At 35.3% G+C, this 25947-nt stretch overlaps 1 protein-coding gene across 2 annotated transcripts; it reads right to left on the bottom strand.

Moving 5' to 3' along the window:
* Nucleotides 1-466: 466 nt before the first annotated feature.
* On the bottom strand, nucleotides 467-25947 carry LOC138309697 (alpha-amylase). 2 transcript variants are annotated; one of them, XM_069250915.1, is made up of 9 exons: nucleotides 25784-25947; nucleotides 24381-24566; nucleotides 12400-12536; nucleotides 11889-12034; nucleotides 2731-3371; nucleotides 1942-2050; nucleotides 1723-1810; nucleotides 1074-1404; nucleotides 467-660 (listed from the first exon to the last, which is right to left on the bottom strand). In XM_069250915.1, the coding sequence occupies exons 1-9, from the start codon at nucleotides 25914-25916 to the stop codon at nucleotides 623-625; spliced, it is 1809 nt and encodes a 602-aa protein (XP_069107016.1). In that variant the 5' UTR covers nucleotides 25917-25947; the 3' UTR covers nucleotides 467-622. The 2 variants fall into 2 exon arrangements, with proteins under 2 accessions (XP_069107016.1, XP_069107017.1); XM_069250916.1 differs by lacking the exons at nucleotides 24381-24566; nucleotides 25784-25947 and adding an exon at nucleotides 14400-14577.

Raw genomic sequence — 25947 nt, 5'->3', positions numbered from 1 at the left:
TTCCAGTAGTGTGACCCTCTCAGCATCCTTGTGTGTTTGCAGAACGTCCTCTTCATCCTGTTTCCAGGTGGCGTCGGGCATCCCTGCTTTGCCATTCTGGTTCACGTCTCTTTCAGTGTTAGTAATTGCTTCATGATGCCTTATTTATTTTTTTATCCCTGTTAATCTAATTCTGTCCTTTTGGTGGCTTAGCAGTGTACCTGGGAGCTTGATAACTGGTAACATTGACAAGCATAACACATTGACTCTTAAGTTGATCTGGCAGATTCCTTTCAGCTTGTATATGACAGGTTAACACGGCAAACATGATAACCGACTATCGTTGCGGAACTGATAGGGTAAGCGGTTAGCGAGATGCCTCGACCATCCTTAATTTGTTTTTGAATATGTTTTCCCTAGTCGGATCTTTTCTTCGTAAACAAAACAAAAATTGATATCGGAAGAATTAATAACAAACGACAAATGATTTCATAATTAAATTTCTCATGGATGATTATTCGGTGTCAGAATGAATGAGAAGAACGGGTAGAAATGTAACAATCAATTTGGGAAAATCGATTCCAAAAGATGGTGACGTGTAAACTATGAAAGAATGTCGTTAGGAATGGTTATTTCGATGACGTCACGTTGTTACCCTCTTGGCTTGTCCTTTCTTGGCTCCTACAACAATTAAGAGAAAGTTAAAATCTGGTATGTACATGACTAGGTTTTTATTATTTTACGTCCTATCGACAGCTATCATTTAGTCGATTTTATACTTAGGTTGATGCCTTCTCTAGCAATGTATTCCTCCTGCACATCTTCTGCTTCGTTTTTCTATCAATTTGCTAGATCCTTTACTGATGGTATTGTTATACGTTGCTCAAATCTGTCTTGCGTACATTTCTCTTCTACACAGAGCTGATATTGGCCACTGTTTGTTTTGGCTTTTATTAGAATGACTTTAATCTTATTGCTAACTGTGCAATAAGAATGAAATTGGATAATGCATTGGTACCATGTCAATCACCAGATATGAGGAATTATGCAAATTCTATCAAATGACATCCAACCCATTCACGTAACACACTTACCGACATGGATGGCGATCATAGGATCATCACTGCTGTTACTGATGCTGAAATGTGCGTTGCCATCGCTTCCGACGTTGATCTCTGTCCCAGAACAACTCGAACCATCGTAGTTACCGGAAATTACGTCACAGTAGGTTCCCGCCGGAAGTCCGGTCTGTAGGGTTTGGTCCAGATTGTGATTGTCCATGTTCATAACGATGAAGCCTTTGTTGCCCCGACCGAAGGCGATCTGATAGTTTCCGTTGTCCCACCAGTGTTGTAAGTTCTGTCCCATTACCACGTTCCTAAAGGCCACCATATTGTAGATCTGTCTCCAGCGATGTTCACATGTCTGAAAAAGATTACTTAATTGTAATTGGTGCCCTAATTGCGTTGTCGAAAGGAGAGACTAAATATGACACATTTCTTATCTTACTCCTACATGACATTTCATGGTTTGGTAGAATGTGGCAGAATGATTTTGAGTAAAACTTTAGTTTTATCCTCTATTTTTTAACATTGTCCAATGACTGTAAATCTCTAACACCAAACCATGACTTGTACAGCACCCTCTATAATGAAACCTATGATAATATTGGCAAATATAAACCACAATCGCACAGATTTTCGTTTAGTTCCAAGTTAAAAAATAAAACTGAAACCTTCTTACCCAACCATTTCCACAGGTGTTGTCAGCGTTGATTGTGACGTCATTGATAACGTCGTTGTGAGCAGGTGGGCCTTGGTCCGTGTTTGATCTAAAACGCAAATATCGGTATATAATTGTTGCCAGTACAGCGTGTTTTCAATACTATGATATTGTCTGATATAAGTTTGATGGTGTCATTAAAAATCACGCCAGTTCACAGTGAGATACCAGATGTCCTACCTGTCGAAGTTGAAGCTGCTCATGAGCCGGGGGAAGCCGTACGGATGGGCCATCATAAAGGCTGTGGCGAGTTTGTAGGCGCGAGGTTCGAAATGGGTCAGTGGACCACCTAAAGTAGAAATAATAAAATGTAAACTATTGATGTCAATCAAAATTATTTGATATACACATCCATTTTAAGAAAGAGTACTTGCATTACTAGCGACCACCAAATCTGAATAAAACCAGATTTTCTAATCGACTTGAATGTAGAGCATCAGAATGGAACCGAAACTCTGGATTTAACCAGAATAGTTACTGTCTAGTGCGTCAACTATTTAATTTTCTGATCAGCCTCATAATCATATATGTCCTACTTAAATAGTGAACTTTGAGAAAGAACCTTTTAGTAAGTCCTGAGTATTACCGTCAAGAACTGCTTTCGAACAAACGACAGATCATGAGTGGAAGGCGATATCAACACACTATACCAGGATATTACAAAATATGGCAAGATTTCACTGATTCAGTACTGTTCCACTAAATGCACAGAAATAAAACCACATGTTTTATTTACTTACCATTTTGTTCCAACAGTGACTTCGTTGTATTTATAAGCAAATCTAATAGAGAAAAAATATCCCGTGACAAGTTATTAATTCTAAATACTTCACAGCCTGGAATGCATGAATTAGCCCGATCTATCTTGATCCGCCAGTTATGATTATGCGCACATCCTCGCGGAAATGAATGGTTCTAAGGCAAATAATCATTCTACACAGACGTTTTACTTCCACCAATGTGTCTTACCTCCTCCGCCATGTCCTCTCTGGTTGTCATGGTTATCAATAAACACCACAGCGTCGTTAGAATTAGGCATCCCCCAAGCCTCGCCCCAGTTGTGGAGATAGCTCGCCTTGTTTTCGTTCCGGAACACTTGTCCTAGTTTTGCGCCAAAAATGAAGTTGGTAACTCGGCCGATACCTGTATACTCAGACATACTGATTGGTTCTCCTCCCATATCAATAACCTCCTGAAAGATAAACGGCTTCGCTCCGGAACCGAACACTCCAGAGTTCAGACTCTTAAGTTTGCCGAAAACAATCCTAAGATCGCCGGGCCACATGTGTTTGGCAGCATCTATCCTGAATCCTGCGACTCCAAGATCAATCAAATGATTCATGTACTGAGCGATCTCCCCACGGACGTAGTCCTTGCTGAGTTTTAGATCAGCCAGACTGACCAGTCGACAGTTTCGGACCTCTGTCGGGTCGTTGTAGTTGTGAATGTTCATGTCGGAGCTGTGGCACTCGTTTCCGGTGTTGAAATCCCACGCGGAGTAGGGGACGCCGGGATAGGAGAGGCTGTCTCCATCCCAGTGGGATCCGGCGGTTCCAGTTCCTGACCCGCCAGTTCCCGTCATGTGATTTATCACAGAATCGACGTATACCCTGTAACAGAGAAGTGTTTTCACACTTAATTTCTTAACAACGTACAGTTAAGGACATTTCTTTCCTAATGTGCATATCTTTTTTATATTTTGATAGACTTGATTCTTTGAAATGAGATCATTATCATAAACACATTTAATATCAAAGTTCTATGGGACTGAAAATGTTTTTCGATGTTGTGATTTTATTGCATACAAGTCATCTCCGTAATGTTGTGAGTATTGTTATGTATGACACTAAATACATGTAGTTATTAGATAGAGGAGATAACTCCTATAGCTATATTATCAATACATCCTATAAAGTTCACATAATTAATTTAGGTTATAGAACTTTCTAGAATATTATCATCGTATAAACAAATATGTTTGTAAACATGTTGATTATAAGAAGAGATCTAGAATGATCTATTTCCAGAAAGTTCTGTGTGTTTACTTGTTTACTGTTTTTAGTTAGATATTTCTAGAAGTAGAAGGTTCTCCAATATTCTTGAATTAGGGTTTAGCTATATATACTCCAGCTGCCCAAGGCTAATCAGAACTGTAATGAGACCTGTATTGACCTCTCTATTGGGAGAGTTATTGTGACTTTATCTGTGGATTATTACAACACTTTGTGTGGATTTATTCATATTGCCTGGAATTTTACAAATCATCTGTGGACATTCATTTTCCTCCTGGATTTGTGATTATTGTTAATTTGAAACCTGGAAGGATCAAGGATTATACCAGCACATTCGCATACAGATAAGTAACACTTTAAATCATCGTATTACTCTTGTACCACCACCAATTACTTTAGATATTGTAAACCATCTCTGTATAATATTGTATATATAATTAAAATTGTGTTTTGAATTTAGCTGCTGGTTTCTAACTTGGAAAAATTAAAGGCACACTACCTTTCCGGAGCAAAACTTTAAAGGTTTCTTAAAAACATTAATAACAAAAGAAAATATATATCGATGGCTTAAGATGAGGTTACAACACCAAACATATGCAAGATTTCCTGTCTAATGAACGTTAACAGTGAAGATTCATTTCGCTGTTTTGCCGTCTGGCGCAGTGATAGTCAACTACCGCGCGGCATTTAGGACGACGGTGGGAAACATAAAACGACCCGCGTTATGAAAATTAACATTTTATTTATTCTAATTAAACAGTTCCGAAGGTGATGATAAGTGTGCTAGTAAACGTATAGTTAATAACTTCTGCGACTCTACAAAATTATTGATCTCGTTTTACATTCCTATTTGAAAAATTAAAAGCCGTTTCGGAAAGGTAGTGGCCCTTTAATTAAGAAATTTGCAAAATTTGTGTACAAACTTGGAGTTTACATTTGAAACCAACAGCTAGATAAACATGACTTCTATGCAGGTAGAACAGTTTGTTAAAGCGCCATCCCTGGAAATTCTTTTGCAAGTTAGTAAGAAGGATTTACTGTTATTGGGTAAACATTTAGGCCTTACTATCAAAACTAATTTGAGGAAAGCTGAAATTAGGAATGTAATTATAAGATATTTTGTTGACAATGGCAAATTTGACTCTAGTGCATTAGATAGTATAGAGGAAACAGTCAGTTCAGAAATTCAAATTAGACAAATGGAACTTGAACATGAAATGAAACTAAGACAAATGGAAATAGATAAAGAGAAAGAAATGAGAGAAAGAGAAATAGAAAAGGAGTTAAGAGAAAAAGAAATAGACAAAGAAAGAGTGTTAAGAGAAAAAGAAATAGACAAAGAAAGAGAGTTAAGAGAAAAAGAAATTGAAAGAGAATTAAAAGAAAAAGAGATCGAGAGAGATCAGATGTTAGAGCTAGAGAAGCAGAAAATTCAAGCTGAAACAGAACTTAGAATGAAAGAATTAGAGCTAGCTTCTCAAGACAGTTCAAGTAATCTAACTTTTAGGGGTTTACAAGGAAACAGAGGTTTTGATGTCAGTAGAAACATTAGGTTAGTTCCTCCTTTTCAAGAGAAAGAAGTTGACAAGTATTTTCTGCATTTTGAGAAAATAGCTGATAGTATGAAATGGCCTGAAGATAAGCTTACAATGCTTCTTCAGGGTGTCTTGATTGGTAAAGCTAGAAACATTTATTCTTCTTTATCTGTAGATGAGATTTCAAATTACCAAGTAGTCAAGAAAGCTATTTTGAAAGCTTATGAGTTAGTTCCTGAGGCTTACCGCCAGAAATTTCGAAACTCGAGAAAGAGAGATGAACAAACTCATGTAGAATTTGCCAGAGAAAAAGAACAATTATTTAATAGGTGGTGTGATTCTAAAGAAATTGATGAGGATTTTGGTAAATTGAGGCATTTATTTTTGATAGAGGAGTTTAAACGTTGTGTCCACACAAACATAAAAACTCATTTAGATGAGAGAAAAGCTGAAACACTTAGTGAAGCAGCTACAATGGCTGATGATTACGCTCTCACCCACTAAGTCTCATTTGTTAAAAACAGTTCTCAAAACAAAAGCAGTACCACAGGTACTAGTAAATTTGGTCAGCCTAGGAACCCAACCTTTAGTGGCCCTTCTATCGACAAACCTAAATTAGGTGATAAGACTAAGTCTGATTCTAAAACAGATCATAGGGCAGGTGTGGGGTCTCCATCTGGTCCTGTTTGTAATTACTGCAAGAAAGTAGGGCATACTATGTCTGAATGTTATTCTCTCCAGCGTAAGGAGCAAAGGCGTAAACAGTCAGTTCCTTCTGTGTTAGCTATGTCAAAGCCTAGTCAGAAACTTAGTGATATTGTGGAAGATTCTAAAGTGTCTGTTGAAATTAAGAGCTCAGAGTCTGATAGTGTCTTGGAGAAGTACTCTCCCTTCATCTCTGAAGGTTTTTTTTCACTTACTAGTGATATTACCAACTTGAAACCTGTGAAGATTTTGCGAGATACTGGGGCTTCTCATTCTTTGATATTAGATGGCGTAGTGCCTTTGTCTGAGGAGACCTCATCTGGTAGTAGTGTTTTGCTTCAAGGTGTAGAGTTAGGTTTTGTTAATGTGCCTCTCCATTGTGTTTATTTAAAGTCAGACTTAGTAACTGGGCCTGTCACCATTGGTGTTAGACCGGAACTTCCCATAGAGGGCGTGTCGCTCATTTTAGGCAATGACTTGGCTGGAGAGAAAGTTAGGGTAGATCCCTTAGTGTCCAGTATCCCTGATAAAACAGATGATGCTGAGACTATTCAACAGGAATTTCCTGGTATTTTCCCTTCTTGTGCTGTAACTCGTTCAATGAGTAAGTAGGTTTCTGATGTTGCAGTAGTTGAGGATCATTATAGTCCAGGGTTAGGTGACACTTTCTTGGCTCATGATATAGAGGATGTCGGGAGCAAGTGTGATCTTTTGAGCAATCCTGTAGACTTTGATAGTGATAGAGTTGTTCCTAACAAGGGTACTTCTTTGTCTGACATGATGAGTAAATCATCTTTGTCTAGAGAGGAGCTTATAGTAGAACAGGAGAAAGATCCTGAAATCTCCTTATTGTGTAATCGAGCTTTGAGTGAGGAAGAGGCTGAGAAAGTCCCGGTTTGTTACTTCCGTCAGTCAGGTGTGTTGATGCGCAAGTGGCGCCCCCCTGATGTGTCTCCCGAGGAAGACTGGAAGGTTGTCAATCAAATAGTTGTCCCACCGAGGTATAGGCAAGATATTCTAAGTTTGTCTCATGACGTACCTATGGCAGGGCATTTAGGTGTGACCAAGACTTATAACAGGATCTTAGATCGCTTCTTTTGGCCCAAGTTGAAACGGGATGTGGCTGATTTTTGTAGGTCTTGTCATACTTGTCAGTTGGTAGGGAAACCTAATCAGAAAATCCCTGTTGCACCTTTGCACCCCATTCCAGCATTTGAGGAACCATTTAGTAGAGTCATTATAGACTGTGTAGGTCCTCTACCCAAAACTAAGTCTGGGAATGAGTATCTTTTACTATTATGTGTGCTTCCACACGCTTTCCTGAAGCCATTCCACTCAGAAATATCAAGGCCCCTAACATAGTCAAGGCTTTGGTTAAATTCTTTACATTGGTTGGTCTTCCAAAAGCTGTCCAATCGGACCAAGGTTCGAATTTCATGTCTGGTATTTTTCAACAAGTCATGTACCAGCTCCAGATCAAGCAGTATAAGTCTAGTGCTTATCATCCAGAGTCTCAAGGTGCTTTAGAACGTTTTTATCAGACATTGAAGAATATGATGAGATCTTATTGTTTTGAAAACAAAAGAGATTGGGACGAAGGTATACACATGTTGTTGTTTGGCGTTAGAGAATATGAACAAGAATCTCTTGGCTTCAGTCCCTTTGAACTTGTGTTTGGACATACTGTACGTGGTCCTTTGAAAATTTTAAAAGACAAAATTTTGGACGAAGATTCTAAAGTGAATCTCTTAGAGTATATGTCTAACTTTAAGCAAAGGTTGACAAGGGCATGTGAACTGGCAAAAGAAAATTTGGCCGTTACTCAAACCAAAATGAAAACATGGTATGATAAAGATGCCCGTGCAAGAAGTTTTGATCCAGGTGACAAAATTTTGGCTCTATTACCAATACCGGGTCAGCCTTTGCAAGCTAGATATTTTGGACCTTACGTTGTTGAGAAAAAGGTCGATGATGTTAACTACATTGTACAAACTCCAGGGAGGCGCAAGAAAACTCAATTATGTCATGTTAATATGCTTAAGAAATATGTAGATAGAGAAGAGAGCAAGACCTCTCAACCTATTGCTACTTTAGCCTCTGTACCATCACAAAGTGAAAGTACAGCTGATATTTGTAAATTAGACTTAGATGGTGGTGTACAAGATGTAGGTTTAGACTGAGGTCTTAAGTTACGGAACTCAGATGTGCTCGCGAACTTGGACAAGAAACTATGTCATCTATCAGAAAAGGAACGCAATGAACTGAAAGATTTGATACTTGAGTTTAAGCATTTGTTTCCGGATGCACCAGGTAAAACAGATGCTATCTATCATGACGTGGATGTAGGCGATGCGCCACCTGTCAAGCAACATCCTTACCGTGTCAATCCTTTGAAAGAAGAACACTTAAAGAAAGAAATTCAATACATGTTGGACAATGATATTATTGAACCAAGCAAAAGTGAATGGAGCTCTCCATGTGTTCTGGTGCCAAAGCCAGATAAGACATACCGGTTCTGTACTGACTTCAGAAAAGTTAACTCTGTCAGTAAAACAGACTCTTATCCAATTCCAAGGATTGACTCGTGTATTGACAAAGTTGGCAAAGCCAAGTATGTTAGCAAGTTTGACCTGTTGAAAGGATATTGGCAGGTGCCATTAACAGAAAGAGCCAAAGAAGTGTCTGCATTTGTAACTTCACAAGGTTTGTACCAGTACAAAGTTATGCCGTTTGGTATGAAGAATGCCCCGGCAACATTTCAACGTCTTCTTAACAGCGTGATATCAGACCTGGAAGGCTGCGATGGATACATTGATGACGTCATAAACTACCACGACACGTGGGAAGACCATCTACGCGGGATTCGCGAATTCTTCGAGAGACTCACTACCATGAAATTGACTGTAAACTTATTGAAATGTGAATTTTGTCATGCAACTGTTGAATTTTTAGGCCATGTTGTAGGACAGGGGCAGGTTAAACCTGTTCAGGCCAAAGTAGAATCAATTATAGATTTTCCAGCTCCTGGAGGCAAGAGAGAGCTGATGAGGTTTCTTGGTATGGCTGGATACTACAGAAAATTTTGTCAAAATTTCTCTGTTATAGCAGCTCCATTTACTGCTTTGTTAAAGAAAAATGTCAAATTTGTTTGGTCAGACGAATGTAAGTCTGCCTTTGAGAAATTGAAAGCCATACTATCGAACTCACCAATTCTGACTGCTCCAGATTTTAATAAACAGTTTAAACTGTTTGTTGACGCCAGTGATGTAGGTGTTGGTGCTGTTTTGATGCAAGAAGGTTCTGAACAAATTGACCATCCAATTTGTTATTTCTCGAGAAAGTTTGACAAACACCAGAGAAATTATTCCACCATTGAGAAAGAATGTTTAGCATTGATTTTGGCCTTGAACCAATTTGATGTGTATCTCTGCACTACAGTTGTGCCTGTGTTGGTCTTCACCGACCACAACCCTTTAACATTCATTGGAAAAATGAAAAACAAAAATCAAAGAATTCTCAGGTGGAGTTTGACTTTGCAAGAGTACAATCTTGACATCAAACATATCAAAGGGAAAGACAATATTCTAGCTGATGCTTTATCAAGGATTTAAATATGACTAAATATGTCAAGAAAGTTTCCTTTTCAAGAAAACTTTCTTTTCTTTAAGGAGGGGTGTGTTATGTATGACACTAAATACATGTAGTTATTAGATAGGGGAGATAACTCCTATAGCTATATTATCAATACATCCTATAAAGTTCACATAATTAATTTAGGTTATAGAACTATAGAATATTATCATCGTATAAACAAATATGTTTGTAAACATGTTGATTATAAGTAGAGATCTAGAATGATCTATTTCCAGAAAGTTCTGTGTGTTTACTTGTTTACTGTTTTTAGTTAGATATTTCTAGAAGTAGAAGGTTCTCCAATATTCTTGAATTAGGGTTTAGCTATATATACTCCAGCTGCCCAAGGCTAATCAGAACTGTAATGAGACCTGTAATAAGACATATCAAGAATTGTACAGCGCCATATAAGATTCTATTGGGAGAGTTATTGTGACTTTATCTGTGGATTATTACAACACTTTGTGTGGATTTATTCATATTGCCTGGAACTTTACAAATCATCTGTGGACATTCATTTTCCTCCTGGATTTGTGATTGTTAATTTGAAACCTGGAAGGATCAAGGATTATACCAGGACATTCGCATACAGATAAGTAACACTTTAAATCATCGTATTACTCTTGTACCACCACCAATTACTTCAGATATTGTAAACCATCTCTGTATAATATTGTATATATAATTAAAATTGTGTTTTGAATTTAGCTGCTGGTTTCTCATTTCTGTTATTCGTTCATGTAACAGTATAATGATCATGGACATATCTCATGTGTTTGTTTTTAAAGACTGACATTAACCTCATTGTAACGTAAACTTAACGTTGATTTTAACCGACCTTGACATTGTAATGTTAAATCTTTCCTCCTTTGAATTTGTAATGTTAACATAAAAAATTATAAACCTTCCCGACCTAGACTTTGTCATGTTACCTACCCGACCTTGACCTTACAATATAAACCTATCTGACCTAAACTTTGTCATGTTACCTACCCGACCTTGACCTTACGATATAAACCTATCTGATATTATCGTTATTACACCCGCTGATCAGGTCCCGACCTTGACCTTACGATATAAACCTACCTGACGTTAACGTTGTTACACCTGTTGAACATGTCCCGAACTTGACCTTACGATATAAACCTATCTGACGTTGACGTTATTTCACCTGTTGATCATGTTCCGACCTTGACCTTACGATATAAACCTACCTGACGTTATCGTTATTACACTAAGTGATCATGTCCCGACCTTGACCTTACGATATAAATCTACCTGACGTTATCGTTGTTTAACCTGTTAAACATGTCCCGACCTTGACCTTACATGTACGATATAAACTTACCTGACGTTATCGTTGTTACACCTGTTGATAATGTCCCGACCTTAACCTTATGATATAAACCTACCTGACGTTGACGTTGTTACACCTGTTGAACATGTCCCGACCTTGACCTTACGATATAAACCTACCTGACGTTAACGTTGTTACACCTGTTGAACATGTCCCGACCTTGACCTTACGATATAAACTTACCTGACGTTAACGTTGTTACACCTGTTGATCATGTTCCGACCTTGACCTTACGATATAAACCTACCTGACATTAACGTTGTTACACCTGTTGAACATGTCCCGACCTTGACCTTACGATATAAACTTACCTGACGTTAACGTTGTTACACCTGTTGATCATGTTCCGACCTTGACCTTACGATATAAACCTACCTGACATTAACGTTGTTACACCTGTTGAACATGTCCCGACCTTGACCTTACGATATAAACTTACCTGACGTTAACGTTGTTACACCTGTTGATCATGTTCCGACCTTGACCTTACGATATAAACCTACCTGACATTAACGTTGTTACACCTGTTGAACATGTCCCGACCTTGACCTTACGATATAACCTACCTGACATTAACGTTGTTACACCTGTTGAACATGTCCCGACCTTGACCTTACGATATAAACCTACCTGACATTAACGTTGTTACACCTGTTGATAATGTCCCGACCTTGACCTTACGATATAAACCTACCTGACGTTAACGTTGTTACACCTGTTGAACATGTCCCGACCTTGACCTTACGATACAACCTACCTGATGCTATCATTGTTACACCTGTTGAACATGTTCCGACCTTGACCTTACGATATAAACTTATCTGACGTTATCGTTGTTACACCTGTTGAACATGTCCCGACCTTGACCTTACGATATAAACCTACCTGACATTAACGTTGTTACACCTGCTGATCATGTCCCGGAGTTGGTCCTCGGTACCACTCCTTGTCTGGAGTTTGTAGCTGACGGGCTGGTATCTCTCCCACCACGGTCTGTTCTGAACGAGGCGATTTTCATTGGGAGGCGAGATCTGAAAATGTTTTATAATATGCGTTTTGAATGTCAAGTGGCAAAAAAAAATTTCACTATAGATCCTTTTTACGGCAACACACAGTCTTTGAAACAGACATCAAACATGCAACACATTGCATATATTCTTAAAATAACACCCGCTGTTAAGCAGATGTTAAGTCTAATCGAGCAACCGACGGTTTATAAAATCTTTCTACCACTTCGTTGTAGAACCCATATAAAGTGAAAATAGGGTTGGTAATAACTAGGTATTTGGTAAATGATACAAACATGAACTGAATTTCGACGTTTACGTTCAATTGTACCAGCTCCGACGTATATAGTTTTATGCTATATTACTGAAGAGTTTGTATAAACAATCACCTGCACTCCACAGAAGCCCATCGGTCCCAGGAACCTCTCACATTCTTTGGCTATATCGGTCCATTTCCACTCGAACAGGTGAACTATAGTCGTACGCCCAGGCCCACAGGTCGGGTTACTGAAGGTGCCTGCAAAAGCTGAAAAAACCACAAAAGACCATATCATCAGGGCCCGTATTGCTTATAATCAGCAATCGTCTAAACACAAGCCTTTGGGTAAATCTTCCTGTCACTAAACCAATCGCTGAAAATTCTTTATCTGGATAAGGAGATGACAGAGTAGGAAGGCCTGACCGATTTCGCGATGCTTCGAGATAATATTTCAGAAAAACCTGCCTGAGGAAGAGGCCTCCAATGATAGCCTAAACTCATGGAGGTAGAGAATCTGAGGACGTGGATGCATTATGCTCTTTAACCTTCTGAGTCACTCTGTCTAGCAGATTGCGGGGAATGCGAATGCATTATGCATCTACTGCCCAAGCCTGGTTGGGCGGGAACAGGAGGAACATGGGTAGGGAACTGCGCATTCAGCGCTATAGCAAATTAAACCGTCATTTCTTTTGGAAAACATGTACGGATTGGGACCCTAACTGCCATAATTCAGTTCCATTTAAAGAACAAGCACGCTAGGTTAACTAGGGAACGGTTTCGGATGAAAGTTAACCGACTGATCGATCGACCCAGAACCCGAGAACAAGTTAGGTTTTCAAATACCGGTAAACCAGGCCAGTAACAGAATGACTGGAGCATGACATGGGTTGGAGAAAGACCAACAACCAGCAACGGTGATGGGCTGGTGGGCCAACTGTAAACCGCAGGTATTGCCAGAAGAAACATCCGGTCCAAGTCGGGCAAGGATCCTCTAATGGACCAGAAGCTGCTCAAACACCGGAACAACAGAGGTGACTGATGACTAGTTCACACTCCTACATGACGACTAGTTCTGAAAAGTCTTTCGAGAGGTTCAAGACAATGCGGTCAACCCTGAGCCAGGCTATTCCGTCAGAGAATCATTCTGAATCTGGAATGAGGGGATGCCTACAAAACCTCCAGTCTAGAAGGCAAAGGTTAGGTTAAGGCTATTTACCCACGAGTTCATAGAGCTGCCGTAAATAGCCTCTACCTTTGTCGCAATATTTGACCTTCCAAACTAAGTACGGGCGACTAGGAGTCGCGCCACCGTACAAGCAAATAAATAAATCGTAGAGCAGGACCAGCACAGCTAGCATGAAAGATAGGAGTCGGCAACACAATGACAATGATCGCACACATCGGTAGACTTGGTAAACGCTAGCACGGCTATGTACGCCGATATTGTCAACGAACACCAAAACACAGTAAAAATAAAATTAATACGAAAATTCACTTGCGAAAACCGCAAAGAAAGTTTTAAAGTCTGCAGACGTTCTACACAGAAATGTAAGCGATCATTAAAACTCAAGGTAACGAAAGTTACAATGCTTAATGTAAATACGTCGCCACGTGTCAGAACATGGCGGTGAAAATGAGCTAAAACAAGCGGTAACAATAAATGGTAGCAACTGCGGAAAATACCGTGTAAAACACCTCGTACATAAAAGCCAGTCATGATAAAAATGAAGGCAAAAAGAGGTAATGTGTTGCTACGACAAACAACAGAACCTTCGATTACGGTTGAAGGGCTTTTCAATGGAAAATTGTGGCAGGTATGGTAACGTATTTCTCCAATAAAACGGCATTGGCGTAAAAAATATACTTTGATTCTTTCAAATAATCATCGTGTCACTATCTATTCATTTCAAACAATGGGATAAACATTTACGGTGAACCAGCTATTTTTCGATAATTTGTGCGTAATTAGCAATTGAAAATCCGCGAAGGTAAATTCGCGCGAAAAACATTGAACCGCTAGAACAATAGAGAAAATATATATATCGTGAAATGAAATCGTCTCGAAGAAGTTGTCGGACATGAAAACGCGAAAATTATTTGGTTCACAGAAACCAAAATCCTCCAACTTACCTACGGTTATCCAAGACGCGGCGAGGATAAGTGAAAGCATTTCGGTGGTCTTCATGAAACACAATGATAAGAGACTTTGACTATTCCCCTATACATGTACAGCCTAACACGGAAAGATAAGACTGAAGCGACGGTGTACTTTGTAATGAGCTCACGACTCGACCCACTTGCGCGCTGTTTTCCTTATATATATGCCTTGAAGGACAATGACTACCCACACCAACTTACTTAACGGACATACTGAGACAGGATATTACCTGACAATTCACACCTATCCTGTTCTGGCTTTGTCGCTAGTAGCGTTTTGTTTGGATGTAATAGCTTAATTTTAATATTTTTATGTGAAATCTCTACAGAAAACAGAGCATAGGGATGGAGGAAGTGCTAGAGGGATTTTAATTTGTGGTGAAGATAAAAACAATTCTAATTTATCTTGGACGATTAAAAAGTTTGTGTTTTTAATTGAAAGTTTTGATTAATCTTATCAAAAGACGTTCTAGGATTTTACCTTCTTGTTCTAATTTGTAGCCAATCAGAAAGTGACACATAATCCCTTATCACTATTGTTTTTATCAACATTTGACCAAATGAATTCAGTTCAGCTGTACAATATATAGAAGCTATATTATTCATCCGGTTACACTGAGATAATGGAATGACAAAGCCTGTTTTAATTTGAACCTACAATAGTTCTATTCAAGACACAACGCCTGTGATATTGACAGCCTGGTATGTTCTGTTACTTAATTGTTTAATGGACCTGCTTTGGACCTACAAATATACATTTATATGAAAGCGTACGTTTGTCATTCTTTATGTAAATGTATTTATAACATGCCAAATAGTTGAATGTTTTTTCCGAAAACAATCATTATGATCTGTTACATCGTAATTAAATACATTTAGTACTTAACGTGACTTTTTCTCGCGTTTTCATTGGCTCATTCCCTGGGCACTATTTAGCCATAGTCGCGGGACTATGGTTTCCCGCGGGACTATCGTTTCCGACTCGGGTACAATGCCATCCCTCGACAACACTGGATTTTTTGTCACTTCTCATTGGTCAAAAACACGCCACGTGATCACCGATAAAAACTATATTGCACGATTTTTCCGGAAGTAGTTTATAAAAAAAGTATATTGCACGGTTATTTTTAGATAACGTTATCGTATCGTCTACGTTGACAAAACGCTTGGTGTTCCTGGCGCTTTGAAACAAACGCTTTGATGACCTGAGTTTGAAGCGTAACCACAAAATGTGACAGACGACGTTGATTGTTTCGGATTCTAACAAAGATGATGATGACTTTCAACTGATGACTACAGTTTAAGCTTTCAAATTTTCAACATAAACACGGTAGGAGAGTAGAAAATAATCGAATAACATTTAATTAAGCGTCTGGAGCCATTGAATAGTGAATACGTTGGATGCCTCTTTTTTTTAAATTCCACCTAGTACCAACATTTGGCCTAGGCTAATCCTAGTGTAAAGTAAAGTATACGATTTTTGTTTTACAGAATGAAGTACTTAACATAAGAGAATGTATCTTAAAGTCAATCTGAATCTTTTAATATATGTTTGACGTCGAAGTGGATTATTTCAACGGAGGAGAAACTATACATTCAATTGATTGTGACCTGAAGACATCGAGCTACAGGTATATAATGGGCCACATGCACATGTATTCAACTTACAAACACGCATATACCGGGTCTTTATAATAAAAGCATAAAGTCCCTAAATTGATACTGTTTTCGTATGTTGTTCTTAAATTAAACTACGTCCTCGGTCAATATTTTTTATATGGTCGATATAACCATATATCGACCTCATCAAAATGCTATATTTGTATAATGCCGACCTTTTGGTCAATATGATATTATACCGACCATTTGGTTAATGTGATATTATACTCACCTTTTGACTAATGTGATATCATACTGACCTTTTGGTTAATGTGATATACTCACATTTTGGTTAATGTGATATCATACTCACCTTTTGGTTAATGTGATATCATACTCACCTTTTGGTTAATGTGATATTATACTCACATTTTGGTTAATGTGATATTATACTCACCTTTTGGCTAATGTGATATTATACTCACCTTTTGGTTAATGTGATATCATACTCACCTTTTGGTTAATGTTATATTATACTCACCTTTTGGTTAATGTTTTTGGTTAATGTGATTTTATACTCACCTTTTGGTTAATGTGATATTATACTCACCTTTTGATTAATGTGATATTATACTCACATTTTGGTTAATGTGATATTATACTCACCTTTTGGTTAATGTGATATTATACTCACCTTTTGGTTAATGTGATATTATACTCACCTTTTGGTTAATGTGATATTATACTCACCTTTTGGTTAATGTTATATTATACTCACCTTTTGGTTAATGTTATATTATACTCACCTTTTGGTTAATGTGATATTATACTCACCTTTTGGTTAATGTGATATTATACTCACCTTTTGGTTATGTGATATTATACTCACCTTTTGGTTAATGTGATTTATACTCACCTTTTGGTTAATGTTATATTATACTCACCTTTTGGTTAATGTTATATTATACTCACCTTTTGGTTAATGTGATATTATACTCACCTTTTGGTTAATGTTATATTATACTCACCTTTTGGTTAATGTGATATTATACTCACCTTTTGGTTAATGTGATATTATACTCACCTTTTGGTTAATGTTATATTATACTCACCTTTTGGTTAATGTGATATTATACTCACCTTTTGGTTAATGTGATATATTATACTCACCTTTTGGTTAATGTGATATTATACTCACCTTTTGGTTAATGTGATATTATACTCACCTTTTGGTTAATGTGATATTATACTCACCTTTTGGTTAATGTGATATTATACTCACCTTTTGGTTAATGTGATATTATACTCACCTTTTGGTTAATGTGATATTATACTCACCTTTTGGTTAATGTGATATTATACTCACCTTTTGGTTAATGTGATATTATACTCACCTTTTGGTTAATGTGATATTATACTCACCTTTTGGTTAATGTTATATTATACTCATCTTTTGGTTAATGTGATATTATACTCACCTTTTGGTTAATGTGATATTATACTCACCTTTTGGTTAATGTGATATTATACTCACCTTTTGGTTAATGTGATATTATACTCACCTTTTGGTTAATGTGATATTATATCATTACTCACCTTTTGGTTAATGTGATATTATACTCACCTTTTGGTTAATGTGATATTATACTCACCTTTTGGTTAATGTGATATTATATACTCTCATCTTTTGGTTAATGTTATATTATACTCACCTTTTGGTTAATGTGATATTATACTCACCTTGGTTAATGTGATATTATACTCACCTTTTGGTTAATGTGATATTATACTCACCTTTTGGTTAATGTGATATTATACTCACCTTTTGGTTAATGTGATATTATACTCACCTTTTGGTTAATGTGATATTATACTCACCTTTTGGTTAATGTGATATTATACTCACCTTTTGGTTAATGTGATATTATACTCACCTTTTGGTTAATGTGATATTATACTCACCTTTTGGTTAATGTGATATTATACTCACCTTTTGGTTAATGTGATATTATACTCACCTTTTGGTTAATGTGATATTATACTCACCTTTGGTTAATGTGATATTATACTCACTTTTGGTTAATGTGATATTATACTCACCTTTTGGTTAATGTGATATTATACTCACCTTTTGGTTAATGTGATATTATACTCACCTTTTGGTTAATGTGATATTATACTCACCTTTTGGTTAATGTGATATTATACTCACCTTTTGGTTAATGTGATATTATACTCACCTTTTGGTACTCACCTTTTGGTTAATGTGATATTATACTCACCTTTTGGTTAATGTGATATTATACTCACCTTTTGGTTAATGTGATATTATACTCACCTTTTGGTTAATGTGATATTATACTCACCTTTTGGTTAATGTGATATTATACTCACCTTTTGGTTAATGTGATATTATACTCACCTTTTGGTTAATGTGATATTATACTCACCTTTTGGTTAATGTGATATTATACTCACCTTTTGGTTAATGTGATATTATACTCACCTTTTGGTTAATGTGATATTATACTCACCTTTTGGTTATTGATATTATACTCACCTTTTGGTTAATGTGATATTATACTCACCTTTTGGTTAATGTGATATTATACTCACCTTTTGGTTAATGTGATATTATACTCACCTTTTGGTTAATGTGATATTATACTCACCTTTTGGTTAATGTGATATTATACTCACCTTTTGGTTAATGTGATATTATACTCACCTTTTGGTTAATGTGATATTATACTCACCTTTTGGTTAATGTGATATTATACTCACCTTTTGGTTAATGTGATATTATACTCACCTTTTGGTTAATGTGATATTATACTCATCTTTTGGTTAATGTTATATTATACTCACCTTTTGGTTAATGTTATATTATACTCACCTTTTGGTTAATGTGATATTATACTCTCTCATCTTTTGGTTAATGTGATATAATACTCACCTTTTGGTTAATGTGATATTATACTCACCTTTTGGTTAATGTTATATTATACTCACCTTTTGGTTAATGTGATATTATACTCTCTCATCTTTTGGTTAATGTGATATTATACTCACCTTTTGGTTAATGTGATATTATACTCACCTTTTGGTTAATGTGATATTATACTCACCTTTTGGTTAATGTGATATTATACTCACCTTTTGGTTAATGTGATATTATACTCACCTTTTGGTTAATGTGATATTATACTCACCTTTTGGTTAATGTGATATTATACTCACCTTTTGGTTAATGTGATATTATACTCACCTTTTGGTTAATGTGATATTATACTCACCTTTTGGTTAATGTGATATTATACTCACCTTTTGGTTAATGTGATATTATACTCACCTTTTGGTTAATGTGATATTATACTCACCTTTTGGTTAATGTGATATTATACTCACCTTTTGGTTAATGTGATATTATACTCACCTTTTGGTTAATGTGATATTATACTCACCTTTTGGTTAATGTGATATTATACTCACCTTTTGGTTAATGTGATATTATACTCACCTTTTGGTTATTGTGATATTATACTCACCTTTTGGTTAATGTGATATTATACTCACCTTTTGGTTAATGTGATATTATACTCATCTTTTGGTTAATGTGATATTATACTCACCTTTTGGTTAATGTTATATTATACTCACCTTTTGGTTAATGTGATATTATACTCACCTTTTGGTTAATGTGATATTATACTCACCTTTTGGTTAATGTGATATTATACTCACCTTTTGGTTAATTATGATTTTATACTCACCTTTTGGTTAATGTGATATTATACTCACCTTTTGGTTAATGTGATATTATACTCACCTTTTGGTTAATGTGATATTATACTCACCTTTTGGTTAATGTGATATTATACTCACCTTTTGGTTAATGTTATATTATACTCACCTTTTGGTTAATGTGATATTATACTCACCTTTTGGTTAATGTGATATTATACTCACCTTTTGGTTAATGTTATTTGGTTAATATACTCACCTTTTGGTTAATGTTATATTATACTCACCTTTTGGTTAATGTGATATTATACTCACCTTTTGGTTAATGTGATATTATACTCACCTTTTGGTTAATGTGATATTATACTCACCTTTTGGTTAATGTGATATTATACTCACCTTTTGGTTAATGTTATATTATACTCACCTTTTGGTTAATGTGATATTATACTCACCTTTTGGTTAATGTTATATTATACTCACCTTTTGGTTAATGTGATATTATACTCACCTTTTGGTTAATGTTTTTGGTTAATGTGATATTATACTCACTTTTGGTTAATGTGATATTATACTCACCTTTTGGTTAATGTGATATTATACTCACCTTTTGGTTAATGTGATATTATACTACACCTTTTGGTTAATGTGATATTATACTCACCTTTTGGTTAATGTGATATTATACTCACCTTTTGGTTAATGTGATATTATACTCACCTTTTGGTTAATGTGATATTATACTCACCTTTTGGTTAATGTGATATTATACTCACCTTTTGGTTAATGTGATATTATACTCACCTTTTGGTTAATGTATATTATACTCACCTTTTGTTAATGTGATATTATACTCACCTTTTGGTTAATGTGATATTATACTCACCTTTTGGTTAATGTGATATTATACTCACCTTTTGGTTAATGTGATATTATACTCACCTTTTGGTTAATGTGATATTATACTCACCTTTTGGTTAATGTGATATTATACTCACCTTTTGGTTAATGTGATATTATACTCACCTTTTGGTTAATGTGATATTATACTCACCTTTTGGTTAATGTGATATTATACTCACCTTTTGGTTAATGTTGATTATACTCACCTTTTGGTTAATGTGATATTATACTCACCTTTTGGTTAATGTATATTATACTCACCTTTTGGTTAATGTGATATTATACTCACCTTTTGGTTAATGTGATATATTAATATCACCTTTTGGTTAATGTGATATTATACTCACCTTTTGGTTAATGTTATATAATACTCACCTTTTGGTTAATGTGATATTATACTCACCTTTTGGTTAATGTGATATTATACTCACCTTTTGGTTAATGTGATATTATACTCACCTTTTTGGTTAATGTGATATTATACTCACCTTTTGGTTATTATATTATACTCACCTTTTGGTTAATGTGATATTATACTCACCTTTTGGTTAATGTTTATATTATACTCACCTTTTGGTTAATGTGATATTATATACTCACCTTTTGGTTAATGTGATATTATACTCACCTTTTGGTTAATGTGATATTATACTCACCTTTTTTGGTTAATGTGATATTATACTCACCTTTTGGTTAATGTGATATTATACTCACCTTTTGGTTAATGTGATATTATACTCACCTTTTGGTTAATGTGATATTATACTCACCTTTTGGTTAATGTGATATTATACTCACCTTTTGGTTAATGTGATATTATACTCACCTTTTGGTTAATGTGATATTATACTCACCTTTTGGTTAATGTGATATTATACTCACCTTTTGGTTAATGTTATATTATACTCACCTTTTGGTTAATGTGATATTATACTCACCTTTTGGTTAATGTGATATTATACTCACCTTTTGGTTAATGTGATATTATACTCACCTTTTGGTTAATGTGATATTATACTCACCTTTTTTAGTTAATGTGATATTATACTCATCTTTTTTAATGTTTTTGGTTAATGTGATATTATACTCACCTTTTGGTTAATGTGATATTATACTCACCTTTTGGTTAATGTGATATTATACTCACCTTTTGGTTAATGTTATATTATACTCACCTTTTGGTTAATGTGATATTATACTCACCTTTTGGTTAATGTTATATTATACTCACCTTTTGGTTAATGTGATATTATACTCACCTTTTGGTTAATGTGATATTATACTCACCTTTTGGTTAATGTGATATTATACTCACCTTTTGGTTAATGTTTTTGGTTAATGTGATATTATACTCACCTTTTGGTTAATGTGATATTATACTCACCTTTTGGTTAATGTGATATTATACTCACCTTTTGGTTAATGTTATATTATACTCACCTTTTGGTTAATGTGATATTATACTCACCTTTTGGTTAATGTGATATTATACTCACCTTTTGGTTAATGTTATATTATACTCACCTTTTGGTTAATGTGATATTATACTCACCTTTTGGTTACCTTTTGGTTAATGTGATATTATACTCACCTTTTGGTTAATGTGATATTATACTCACCTTTTGGTTAATGTGATATTATACTCACCTTTTGGTTAATGTTATATTATACTCACCTTTTGGTTAATGTGATATTATACTCACCTTTTGGTTATTGTGATATTATACTCACCTTTTGGTTAATGTGATATTATACTCACCTTTTGGTTAATGTGATATTATACTCACCTTTTGGTTAATGTGATATTATACTCACCTTTTGGTTAATGTGATATTATACTCATCTTTTGGTTAATGTGATATTATACTCACCTTTTGGTTAATGTGATATTATACTCACCTTTTGGTTAATGTGATATTATACTCACCTTTTGGTTAATGTGATATTATACTCACCTTTTGGTTAATGTGATATTATACTCACCTTTTGGTTAATGTGATATTATACTCACCTTTTGGTTAATGTGATATTATACTCACCTTTTGGTTAATGTGATATTATACTCACTTTTGGTTAATGTGATATTATACTCACCTTTTGGTTAATGTGATATTATACTCACCTTTTGGTTAATGTGATATTATACTCACCTTTTGGTTAATGTGATATTATACTCACCTTTTGGTTAATGTGATATTATACTCACCTTTTGGTTAATGTGATATTATACTCACCTTTTGGTTAATGTGATATTATACTCACCTTTTGGTTAATGTTTTTGGTTAATGTGATATTATACTCACCTTTTGGTTAATGTGATATTATACTCACCTTTTGGTTAATGTGATATTATACTCACCTTTTGGTTAATGTGATATTATACTCACCTTTTGGTTAATGTGATATTATACTCACCTTTTGGTTAATGTGATATTATACTCACCTTTTGGTTAATGTGATATTATACTCACCTTTTGGTTAATGTGATATTATACTCACCTTTTGGTTAATGTGATATTATACTCACCTTTTGGTTAATGTGATATTATACTCACCTTTTGGTTAATGTGATATTATACTCACCTTTTGGTTAATGTGATATTATACTCACCTTTTGGTTAATGTGATATCATACTCACCTTTTGGTTAATGTGATATTATACTCACTTTTTGGTTAATGTGATATTATACTCACCTTTTGGTTAATGTGATATTATACTCACCTTTTGGTTAATGTGATATTATACTCACCTTTTGGTTAATGTGATATTATACTCACCTTTTGGTTAATGTGATATTATACTCACCTTTTGGTTAATGTGATATTATACTCACCTTTTGGTTAATGTGATATTATACTCACCTTTTGGTTAATGTGATATTATACTCACCTTTTGGTTAATGTGATATTATACTCACCTTTTGGTTAATGTGATATTATACTCACCTTGTGATATTATACTCACCTTTTGGTTAATGTGATATTATACTCACCTTTTGGTTAATGTGATATTATACTCACCTTTTGGTTAATGTGATATTATACTCACCTTTTGGTTATTATGATATTATACTCACCTTTTGGTTAATGTGATATTATACTCACCTTTTGGTTATTATGATATTATACTCACCTTTTGGTTAATGGGATATCATTTCGTGGATAGACATACTCATGGTTAGCCTATGGAGCAATGGTAACTATTATATAAAACCTACACTGTATAAAACCTTAATCACATAAAACCCAAATTACATAAAACCTAAACTATATAAAACCTATATTATGTAAAACCCCAATTACATAGAACCTAAATTATATAAAACCTAAATTATATAAACTTAATTTTATGAAACTGTTTCTATATTCTTGGTCTCACAGCCACCGCGGAAACTAGGAAAGTTACAACACAACGCACATTTCATGTTATATATTCACATTATACTGATAACAGGCGAACCAGTCGTTCCACTCCGTTTACGCTGAGCGAAAAGCGAGAACAGAAACTTTAAAAACTTTTGTGTATCTTAGCCAGGGACTGAAATCAAAGTCTAATTTCCAACTTAAAGCCAAACGTGAGGAGGTGTCAAGAGAGAAGTTAGTAAGAAGAAAGAAAACATTCCTATCATGCAATGGGATAAGAAAACATTCCTATCATGCAATGGGATAGCAGGCACCACGAATGCCTTTGCATTTGATTTACTCACATGTCCTCTCTGACGACTTCCTGTAGAAGTTCAACAATTTATGGTACTCCAGTACAAGATCTGGATTTATCTCGTGCTTTCTGTCTTTGGTTTCCTTTTTGACTTTCGGCTTCACTTTCTGTTGATTCGGGTATTTCTTCCTACAGTTATGCTTCTCTTTATTTCTACGATGAAGATGATTCGTCTCTACGATTTAAAGAAAAGAGAAATGGTAGTATAGTTTGAAATGATCATTTCAATTATGCTGAGAAGGCAATAGTGTTTTCTCAGCAAGTTCATGAAAAGATTTAGTGCATCACTCACTTCACATCTGCATAACATTTGTTTTTATTATTATTATTTAGGTTAAAACCATTTCAAGAGGCTTCGTGTATATTGATTTTCATTTCTACTCCACAATATCACGAGCATTGAAAGTAGAACAAACTAAATGTCACATGCAAAAAAACAAAGATTTTGTTTTCTCCCATACTTGACACGGTTATCCCGCGGTCGCTAGGGAAAAATAACTCTGTCTTTTACCGGGGTAGGGAAAAGACAGCTCACACGCGCTAGATAGTGACGTCATCAATAAATGCGGTCACCAATTTTACGCACAGCGACGTTCATATCAACTGAATTCTTCACCATTTCTCGTTAAAGTATGGGAGAAAAAGAATCTTACATGGGCCTGTCAGGTGGACAGGGATATCTCAACCCTTGTGACGGATTTTGACCATCAACCCTCGGCAACCCTCGGGTTGACCAGCCAAAATCTTTCTCTCGGATTGAGATGTCCCTGTCCACCTTACATTGGAAAAAAATGGCTATGGTCGTTATAGGAAGTAATACGTTTTGGTGATAACAGAAAGTCAACATTACTGCGGAAAAAACGTCCGACCTACAGTCACAACGAGACGATTATATTATCTTTGTGTAGTGTGAGACATGGGATAATGTTACCTCATAGCAATCGATGTATGCTAAGTTTATTTTCTATAACTGAGCCCAGTTTTATCAACATTCCTTAAATTTAATGAATCCCTTAACTTAAAATTATCCAGGAAAACATTACAGAATTTAAGGAAAGCTCCTTAACTTAAGATTTTCCCTTTACTTATGTGAGGCTTTCCCATGGGAAATTTAGGTTAAGGAATTCCTTAAAGTGAAGAAATGTTGCTGAAACTGGGCTCTGGTATACACTATGTTTATCTATTAATTACTTGACGAGCAATGACGAGCACTTATAACATGTGAGCAGATCTAGGGGTCAAGGAAATCATTTGGCCATATCTCCCTTAAGTGTGTTGTCAAGTTAAACTAATTGTGTTGTGTACACTCACGCAGGTTACTTCACACCGATCTGTCAAAAAATAAATAACAATTTTCAACAACTTACACTTGATATAACGGGGTACATCTACCTTTCAATGAAATTTCTTTAAATTCGTTCATCCACTTTAAAAATTCCTCTTCGAAATCCTTGTTCTTGCATTTGTTGAGATGTTCGTTATCGCCGAGATCCATTTTTATGTATGAATCCCGGTTTGATTCCATCCTTAAACCCTATCATGTCTGTAATATCTCA

The sequence above is a fragment of the Argopecten irradians genome, chromosome 15 (assembly GCF_041381155.1).
Source record: "Argopecten irradians isolate NY chromosome 15, Ai_NY, whole genome shotgun sequence".
Lineage (NCBI taxonomy): Eukaryota > Metazoa > Mollusca > Bivalvia > Pectinida > Pectinidae > Argopecten > Argopecten irradians.
Note: the sequence above shows the minus strand (reverse complement) of the source record. Positions and strands in the feature narration are given on the sequence as shown.

Bases quoted from the DNA above. Each gene is read 5' to 3' on its own strand.
- LOC138309697 (XM_069250915.1), bottom strand. From the start codon at position 25,916: ATGGAATCAAACCGGGATTCATACATAAAAATGGATCTCGGCGATAAC. The intron at 24,567-25,783 runs GTAGATGTACCC...TTTAAATCGTAG, and splicing joins TAAAGAAATTTCATTGAAAG to AGACGAATCATCTTCATCGT. The intron at 1,405-1,722 runs GTAAGAAGGTTT...AATCTTTTTCAG, and splicing joins ACACCTGTGGAAATGGTTGG to ACATGTGAACATCGCTGGAG.